Raw genomic sequence first — 9653 nt, 5'->3', positions numbered from 1 at the left:
GCAAACCGTTCTTTCTGTTGGGCACTGCTGTTGTGTTGGAGGACAGAGCCGTGTCCCGCGGTGTTGTCACCTGGTGGAAGGCATCATTTTTGCTTCTTTTCACTGGGTCATCTTTTCCTCTTCTGTTTTCACTTTATGTCAATGATCCAGAGTCAAACTGGATTCTAGGGAAGAGCCCTTCTTCTGCCCCTACCAGTGACTCACTCCACAAACATTGAGCTGCCTGGGAGAGGGAAACAGAAAACATGAATGTCATTAGTTCTTATTCTCAGCGACTCCCATCATCTGGTTGGAGCCGTGACATGTACTGAAATGATAGAGTATAAAGCAGAAAGGATATAAGCCAGCAGCACAGCAGCCCAAGTCAGAGGCTGTAGATGTTTACGGAAAGGGGAGGCCTCTTCTATCCAAAAGGCTCCTGAAAGACAAGGCATTTGAAAGGTGGGCAGAATCCAGATGTGCAGAAATGGACTGGAGCAATACAGGGCATGAGAGCAGTTGTGCGTGCAGGTACGAAGCTCAGAAAGCTCAAGGCGTTACCAGGGAAGCTTCTGGTAGTCTAGTAGGGCCATTGGCTGAGTTAGGGCTGGTGAGGGTGTGTGGAAGACCGAAAGGTTACAACCAGAGCATCAGTGCCTATTTGATGCAGCTTTGTTCTAGCAATCAAGGGAAGTTTGAGTTTTCTTTCTGATTCTCATTCTTTACATGGTTAAAAGATGGGGAACATTCTCAGGTGTCCCTCTCAGCCAAGGGAGGGCCGGTGTGCATCAGCTAGAGCCCCTGCCCTGCTCCTGGGCTCTTCAGCCCTCCCCTGGCCTGAGTTTGCCTCTGTACTGGGCTGCAGCCAGGAAGAGGAGGTTCCATTTGTTACTTCTTTCTTTGTGGCTCCCTGCCTCCATTCAATTACAAAGTGGCTCTTACCCTGTGAAAGCCCAGCATCTCTGGGCTACAGTTTCTAGCCACAGACCCTGCATTTGCTGTGCCTCAAACATGACCTTGAGGCCACATCCCATCACACACCCAGGCCACAACAACGTTAACCAGGCTTCTGGCTAGGCAAGGCAAGCCCAGTGCAGACTCCACGCCTTTCCGTTAGTGTCTCGCTCCCCTTCGCCCCTTTAGCGGGAGGTTTCACGGCGACCCGGGATGCAGGAGAAGCCGTGATGGCTCACTTTCAACGGTGCTGTGTTCTTTAAGAGAAAGGGGAAGGATGAGATAAAAGCGGGATTGCAGTGCCTGGGGAAGGATCCCAGTATAAAAGTGGCAAGGCAGGCTCTGTCTGTCTTTCCTGCTGCCTCCTGCCTCTGGGAACAGCCAGGGCGGCCGCAGCTGCAGAGCCTCACACGGAAAGAATGGTGTGTGCTTCTAAAGGACATTTGATGCCACAGAGAAGCTGTAGCGTAATGATGCTTAGTGGTGGAGTGTGGCATTGCCGCTCAGCTCTATTAGCTATTCCAAGTACGTATAGAGGAGTAAGAAGGAGCTGATGTGTGCAGCGTGCAGACCATAGAATCTGGAAACTCGTGGACTCCGAAAGGAAGTGTGCAGTGGTCACGGGAGCCTACAGCTCTGCAGGTGCCAGATTCCTGCTTATATGTGTAAGGAAATGCAGCTCTTCCATCTGGAATGGCCTTCCACCCATGCCCCTCTGTTCTGCCTGTCAAAATCCGTCTGATCACTTTAGTTAGTGACATGCATACTGAAGTGTTAGGGGGGCTGCCCTCGTGCCTGTGACCACCACCGCAACACGGAATGCAACAGCACCCATAAAATAAGACAGCTTGGCGGACGGGTAGAGGAATTGAAGGACGTGTCAAAGCAAGTATAGACAAAGTGAATGGTGGGATCCAGGAGGAGGGTCTGTAGTGTGCACTGTGAAATTTCTGTAAAGAAACTTCTGTGTGTCTGAAATTTTTCATAATAAAATGTTGGAGAAAATGCCATCGGTCCTTCAAGGCCTAGATTATGTTCTAGTATTTTGGGGAAGAAGGCTTTCTAGACTTTCTCACGTGGCCGAGGACACGTGCATGTTATCAGGTCCTCTTTCGTGGCAGTAGTCCCAATAGTGGGACCTGGAGAGCTGGCTTGCTCTTTTTAGCTATTGTGTTGGGCAGTGCCCTCCCTGTGGGCAGGCAGGCTGACTTCTCTTTCTATCGCTGATGCACCAGGCAGGCATAGTGTAAGGCACAAAGGAGATGGTCCCCACTTGACAGTAGGATTAGTTTAGGAATGTCACGCATAACTTTGCAATTACCTTTGTTGAAAGTCACGTTTGTAATGTGAGGTTTACTGGATCAAGCACCACTGTGTGTGTGTGTGTTTTATTTTTTAGAGATTTTATTTATTTATTTTAGAGAGAGAGTGCGAGCACGAGTCGGGGAGGGGCAGAGGGAGAGAGAATCTCAAGCCAGCTCCGTGCTGAGCACAGAAACAGATGCTGGGCTCCATCTCACAACCCCAAGATCATGACCTGAGCCGAAACCAAGAGTCGGATGCATAACCGACTGAGCCACTCAGGCGCCCCCCGTGTGTGTGTTTTAGAAGAGAGAGAGAGAGAAATTAGGGTTAACATTTCTAATATCTATAAAACAAGACTATGCTGTGTGGAGCCAAGGCTAACTGCCAGTTAAGTTACATCAGTGATTGTTGGTGCCCTAAGCTCCCAGTCCTTGATAAAGGAATTCTGCACTTTAGGACCAAAGTTCAAATCCAGGGCTCTGGACTATATGGATTCACCCCATTTGGAGAGCCATGCTGTAGAAATACATATAAATCCTGCTCAGGATGTTCTGTCAAGGCCACTGACAAAAATCCATCAGAACCTAGTTGATTCCCCCAAAATACGTACAACCCCAAGTGCCAAAAAGATATTCCTAAATCATTTGAAATGTCATACTTTTTTCCATAATGGGTAGGCATATTTTAATTCTGAGAAGATTTAGAATTGAAAAATAGAAGATTTTAATAGAATCAAAGCCTTAGTGTTAATATTTGACTTAGAGGTTCTACACATATTTGATGTTTTTAAGTAATTATTTAAAATAATTTGGCCCATGCAACAGGTCAGCCTGTTTTCCCAAATTAAAATGTGCAGTGAAGTAATTGATTTAGACTTGATTTTTGGGAGGGTTGAAGTCTTACTAGATTCTTAAGCAGTATTAGAGTGTTTAAGATAATTTATTAGGTTTCTAAGAGTTGTTTAAGGAAGGTTTTAGAAGTTAGGTCAAACAGTTCTAATAATTAAAAGAAATATATTCTAAATTAAATATGGAATTTTAAATGTTTAAAGGAGTTGTAATTGCTTTGTAAAATGGACCAAAAATTATTTGAATGGCCCTTTGAAAGCAGTTATAGAGGCTCCTGGGTGGCTCAGTTAGTTAAGCGTCTGACTCTTGGTTTCGGCGCAGGTCATGATCTCAGGGTCGTGAGATTGAGCCCCGCATCTGGCTCTGTGCTCTGTGTGGAGTCTGCTTGAGATTCTCTTTCCCTCTGCTCCTCCACTGCTCATACACATGCTTTCTCTCTCAAAAAAATAAATCTTTAAAAAAAAAAACCCAGGGGCGCCTGGGTGGCTCAGTCGTTAAGCGTCTGCCTTTGGCTCAGGTCATGATCCCAGGGCCTTGAGATCAAGCCCCGCATCGGGCTCGATCCCAGGGCCTTGAGATCAAGCCCCACATCGGGCTCCCTGCTTTGCAAGAAAGCCTGCTTCTCCCTCTCCCATTCCCCCTGCTTGTGTTCCCTCTCTCGCTGTGTCTCTCTCTGTCAAATAAATAAATAAAATCTTTAAAAATAAATAAATAAAACCCCCAAAACAAGAGAGTGATTATAAAAATAATAGGATATTTAAGTTGAGGATGAACTAGGGTGTTTAAATTTGTTTTTTAAATAAATGAATAAGGGTGCCTGGGTGGCTGAGTCAGTTAAACGTCTTCCTTCAGCTCAGATCATGATCCCAGCGTCCTGGGATTGAGTCCCATGTCAGGCTCCCTGCTCAGCGGGGAGTCTGCTTCTCTGCTCCTCCCCTGGCTCATGTGCATTTCTCTCTCTCTTGCTTACTCTTTCTCTCTCAAATAAAATCTTAAATACATACATACATACATACATGCGTACATATACACACACTCATTTTTAAAAACCAGGTAAGTCCAAATAGTATTTGTGTATACAGAGCTGCCCTCATGGTGATTAGAAAATTCACATGAAATAAAGTGATTAACAAACACTGTTCGGATCAGGTAGATACTCAGAGTTAGTTGAATTTGAATTTACAGTCGGAATCAGCGGTATTCCTTATGGAGGCGGCAGGCAGGAAAACTTAGGTATTCCTTATGGAGGCAAGAAACACAGAAACCTCAAGTTAATTACCTTTCATGGCTTCAAACATGGTAGGGAAGAAAGAACACAGGGTTTTGAAAGGTGATCTTACGTTAAGAACGGGAAACAAGAGTCACGGCAAGTTTGGGTGAAATGGTGGCTCTGACGTGCTCGGCATGAGTTAGCTGCTCAGGGAGGGGCTGTTGTAGACACGTCTGTAATAATTTTCAGACGTGCTAAATTTAATCAGTTTGCGTTGACACTGCTTAACTCCAAGGGGTGTCATCTGCATGGACCCCCAGGCTGTGTACAGTCAGATGTGGCTGTCCTGGGTGTTGATCTCACCATTCCACCAAGTGCCGTAAGGAATCAGCTGTAGAGGTTGTATGTCACGCACATCACACAACTTTGTCTCCTTTCACGGAAAAAGAGTAGGGGGCCAGGGGACGTTTTTGCTATCTGGACAAGGTTCGGATGAAATTGCACATAATACAGAACCCCGGATTTATTTCATGCTGGCCACTCAGGCAGCCCTGAACAGGACGCACAGGGAGGCCCTGAGTTTGGAGGATGCTTGGCTCGTCTGCAGACATTGTCATTTAGGTCTGGCTTCTGGTAATTAGGCACTCCTGGCCGGACTCTGCTGTCAGCACGCCTTTGAGACAAATTGCAAAATCTGTACAACCATCTGAGAGATAGAGAAGTAGACCCCAATGACACTAGAGGGGATATTGGTAGTTCTCAAAAGTTTGAGAGAGAATGCTTAGAGAAGCAGTTCTTTAACCTGAATTTAGAGGTCCTTTTCCTGTGGTGAAAGGGTAAGTTCAGACAAGCATCAGGATCTGAGAGGATCCTGACAGGCTGCAATGATAGGCTTAATCTAACGGGATGAAATGCAATGGAAATAAACGTAAGGTTCTGTATTTGGATCAGAAAAATCCCAACTATGCATGAAAAGACTGGGTGAAGAGGTAGGGATATATCTGAGGAGTAATCTACATGAAAAAGACCTCGAGGAGTTCAAATGACATAAACTTGACAGTCTTTTGTGGTTCCCCAAAATCAAATGCAGCGTTAGGCTGCATTAACAGAGGTACAGTATTTAGGATGAGGGAGGTGATAGACTTCTGCTGTGGACTTGTCATAGGAGGAGCACCCCTGTAGTTCTGGGCTCCAGGCTATGAAAGGAAACGAGACAAAGGATGGTCCCTGGATGGATATGGTAGTGTTCCAAAGCTGTCACAGGTAACAGAGGAACAGAAGAGGTTTGGCCTGGGTACAATTCCAGGAGGACCTGAAAGCTGTCATTAATATCTGAGAGTCAGTCATGTGCATAGCTCTGTTCTTGTTAAGAGGAACAAGGAGACTCCGGGGATGAAAGTTATAAGAAGCCCCAAATAAGAAGGGTCTTTTTTTCCCCCTTAAATATGTTTTAAGGTAAGATGGACTGCCTCCTTAATTCTATAAGTACTTGGTGAGGCTTCTAAGAATTGAGGCTTCTAGCGGTGGGAGCGGATGACCCAGAAGAACTTCCCAGCCCCAGGATTCATGATTCCTCTGCCTTCCAGTGGTGACCCTGTCCTGCGTGGTCCTAACACAGGCAGGCAGCAGACAGAGCCATGATGACAGGAACCATCTGGGCAGTGCTGAGGGAGCCTCTAGAACCTTCCGATGAGATTTCCACGCTCTTGGGTCGGTCCTCATTCGTGCGGCCAGTTCTTTACTCTTCCAGGGTAGATCGGGGGTGGGGGGGTGAGGGGTGGTCCCTCTCTTTCACCAGAGGCTCTGTTTTTTCCTCATTGGTTCTTTCCGCGTGCCCAGCAGTGTGCTGGGTACTGGGGAGGCTTTGGGTCGAAGGACAAAACTCTTGCCATCTTCAGGTATGCAGCCTTTTCTGGGAAGTAGGACAACACAGACAAACCCTACAGCGAGCCTTGCAGTTAATGATTGTAGGTAACTGCACGAGTGGGTTATTATTCGTGTAGTAGTAGCGATACATACCCCACTTAGCTCCAGGGACACCTTTTCCCCATCACATTCCCATCTTCGAAGTCAGATGATCTGTTTGAGACCTCTCAGTCTCCTGGTGGGCTAGGGGCACGGGGGCTGTTTGTGTATACTTGTAGTCCTCTTCTTTCCCCTACAGGTTATAGAGCTTTGAGGAGGTTACATCATTTTTTTTTTTTTTCTTTTTCATGAACATGATCTTGCGTAGAGTTAGTTCCTAGCACAGTGACTACCTGTAGGGAATGTCTGCTTTCATACTGTTACTCTCCTTCTCATGGTAGGAGCAGTTCATTCTGCAGTGGCTATACTGACTCTAAGTGGAGTTAGCTAGAAGCCTGGGTGAGGAGGGGCGGGCATGAAAACTTAGACAGAAACAGAAATGGGTTTGTGGACTCGCAGTGCGCATCCTGTGTTTGTTGCTCATACGTGTTAGGTGCGAGCATGTAAAGAAACAAGAAGGCACATTTCTATCCTCAGTTGTTAATCATAGTTCATCATTAAATGCCCTTCATGCTAAATTTCCTCTAGTAAATATTATTACAAACAATTATACTGTTTTAGTTTTCTAGCATTAGTGAGTGTACAGCTCCAGCTTAAAAAGTCTTTTTTTTTTTTTTAATTTTATTATGTTATGTTAGTCACCATACAATACATCATTAGTTTTTGATGTGGTCCAGCTTAAAAAGTCTTGATTCTAAATTCTTGGCTTTCAGAGGCTGTTTTTTGGGTTTTTTGTTTGTTTGTTTTTGTGTGTGTGTGTGTGTGTTTTAAGGTAACCCATCTTATTGTAAATTCTTCTTTCTTTCAGGTAGGAATGAATTGATAGCCAGATACATCAAACTCAGGACAGGCAAGACGAGGACCAGAAAACAGGTAAACTGACCGGCCTGCACACTGTGCATGTTGGCGAATGGCCCCAACGAGGCATTTTGGCTGCAGTGGCTGTCTGTGCTTTGGCTCCTAGGAGCCCCCAATTTGAGTTCCCTGTAAGGACATCAGTGTTGTAGGTGTTTTCAGTTGGCTCAGTTTTCACTGTTCATCATTTCAGTGACCCCTCACTGTGTGGTCTCCGGAGTCCTTTTCATACCTATCTGGGAAAGCGTCACCACGAAGGAGAGTGTAGGCACTGCTCCTGTACCGTATTTTAATACCTCTAGTTCTTTCCCAAACTGCGCATCTGTAAACACTGCAAAAGCTGCAGATGCGAATACGCTCAGAAGTTGTGAAACTTGGAGATTTTGCGCATTGTAAAATCCTGGAACCATTACCCATGAGTCATCATTTCGATGAAACAGTAACCCCAGCAGCCGTGAGTCTTGGCCTGAACATAATACTGAATGGTGTGCGTCCAGGGAATGGTTGCTCCTTCAGCTACGGCTTTTTGTCAGTAGCTGCCGTGACGGAAATGAAGTTACAACTTAAATACATTTGTGCAGAGCAGTGTCAGGAATTTTGCTCTGCCCTTTGTCAGGGCTCTGGCTCTCCTTGTTCCTTCTGATGCAAAGCAGCCCAAACCCCTGACCCAGTTCAGAACTGGAAGGGATGAGAAATTCATGTTTAACGAAAAACAGAAAAAGAAAGGAAAAGCGGTGTGTGTAGGGGGGGAATCAAACCAACCTCGTGGGTGAGTTGTTAACAGAACAAAATTATTTTTTAATGTTGACCTATGCGGATCTATCTGGCATGGATTTTTAAAAAACTATCATCGTACCGAAAGGCGAGCTCAACTGTGGTCTCTTTAAGTGTGAGCAGCAGATTCCAGTTCTCTGCTCCATGATGAGTTGTTTTCATGAGTGTTTATGGCGGGGAGAGCTTTTCCCCAGGAATGCTTACATGTGCCCCCGCCGGGAGCCTGGCTGCTGAGTCAGCACAGAGGGCCGTGGCCTCCTGCCAGTACGTAGAGGCGGGGCATTGTCTGTTCAGTGGATGTCCCCCCCCCCCCCGCCCCCAACAGTGGACAGTGGCCCTCTGCAAGTCAGAGAATCACCTAAGAACAAAACTCGGGTGAGAACAAGTAAAACCAGGAGCCGGATGGAGGGGTGAAGAGGATGGGGGAGTTCCTGCTTCTCCGTACTTTAAAAAAAAAAAGAAGGCAAATTGGAAAAAAAAATTAATCATTGAAACTCAAAGATAAAAGGATCTTTTATTACCCTAAATCCTGTTTTTAGAGTCAGTATTTGAAATGAAATAACCGCCTCTCAGTCTGAGTCGCTGAACTTTTAAATGGAAGGTTCTAAATTTCTGAAACAGACAGCTCTAATTCCCAACATGCTGAAAGCCCTGGACCTGAGCTGTGTGCTGGTCTAGGAGCTCTGGTCATGTGCCCAACCCCTTCACTGGGGGACTCTTCTAAATTTAACCAAGTCCCGCTGAAAGAGATGCAAATTTGTTTACCCAGTGGAATCATTGTGTTTCAGAAGCTGGGCTTGGCTGGCTTTCCACACCCGGCATCCTGGGGATGTTTTTAGGCAGCAGTTGGTGATACCTCTCCAATGTGAATTTGTTGTTCAGCAAATCGTGTGGTTTTCAACCCAGATTTTTAACAGGATGGCTGGCTGGCTGTATTCACACTTTTCGCTTTGTAATAATATGCAAATCCACTTGGCGCCCAGTCAATATCCAAAAGAGTGGAAGGATTAAAGATATTTATAAGGGCAAAAAAAAAAAAAAATTGCTCTGCTAACTGGGTCTTTCCATTTCTCTTTGAGATCTAATTTACATGTCAGTATTATTTTAACATTTGCTACAGAATCCAGAGCTCTTAATGAGATCAGAATATAACCGACGGCTTCAGCTTTTTGATTCTGCAGAATGTGCTAATTTATGGATAGTCTCTTCTAAATTGAGAAGAAGGGATTTTCCCTCCTGATACTGAGAAGCTATAAATATTTTCATTTACCTCTAGCCCCACCTTTTAAATTTCATAAAGAAAACAACCCCACTCTCTCCCTCTCATCCCGTGCCCGTGATTTCTCCCTGGTGAGAAAACTAAGAGCAGCCTAACTTTCATCCTGAATCAAGTCACTGCAGTGATGACCCAGTCTGAAAAGCTTAGAGCAGCGCTGGGGGCTTGGTGTCTGGCTGGGACTGTGTATTCCTAACTGCAGAGCTTTGTTGAGATGCAAATAACCTCCCCCCCACCCCCCACCCCAAAACCCTCCCAAGGAGTAGCGATTTTATATTTGATTTCCTTTTTTTGTTTTGTTTTGTTTTGTTTTGTTTCCCCTCATAAACCCGAACAATGTAGGTGTCTAGTCATATACAGGTCTTAGCAAGAAAGAAAGTTCGAGAAATTCAAGCCGCCATTAAGGTACGTCTGGCTTGCCCAGTTG

General features: G+C 45.4%; 1 protein-coding gene across 11 annotated transcripts in view; it reads left to right on the top strand.

Moving 5' to 3' along the window:
* The window catches only part of TEAD1 (TEA domain transcription factor 1), a 261044-nt gene that overhangs the window by 177198 nt on the left and 74193 nt on the right, over positions 1-9653 (top strand). For 8 of the 11 annotated variants that reach the window (XM_081798577.1, XM_081798579.1, XM_081798570.1 and 5 more), the window contains 2 exons: positions 7130-7194; positions 9569-9631. In XM_081798577.1, coding sequence (XP_081654703.1) covers positions 7130-7194; positions 9569-9631 — 128 coding nt within the window. The remainder of the gene's footprint in view (positions 1-7129; positions 7195-9568; positions 9632-9653) is intronic. The other 3 variants (XM_081798574.1, XM_081798572.1, XM_081798576.1) reach the window with 1 other exon arrangement.

The sequence above is a fragment of the Leptonychotes weddellii genome, chromosome 11, assembly GCF_054177405.1.
Source record: "Leptonychotes weddellii isolate Sample4059 chromosome 11, ASM5417740v2, whole genome shotgun sequence".
In the NCBI taxonomy this organism is placed as follows: Eukaryota; Metazoa; Chordata; class Mammalia; order Carnivora; family Phocidae; genus Leptonychotes; species Leptonychotes weddellii.
The sequence above is the reverse complement of the archived record's forward strand: the minus strand, read 5'-3'. Positions and strand labels throughout refer to the sequence as shown.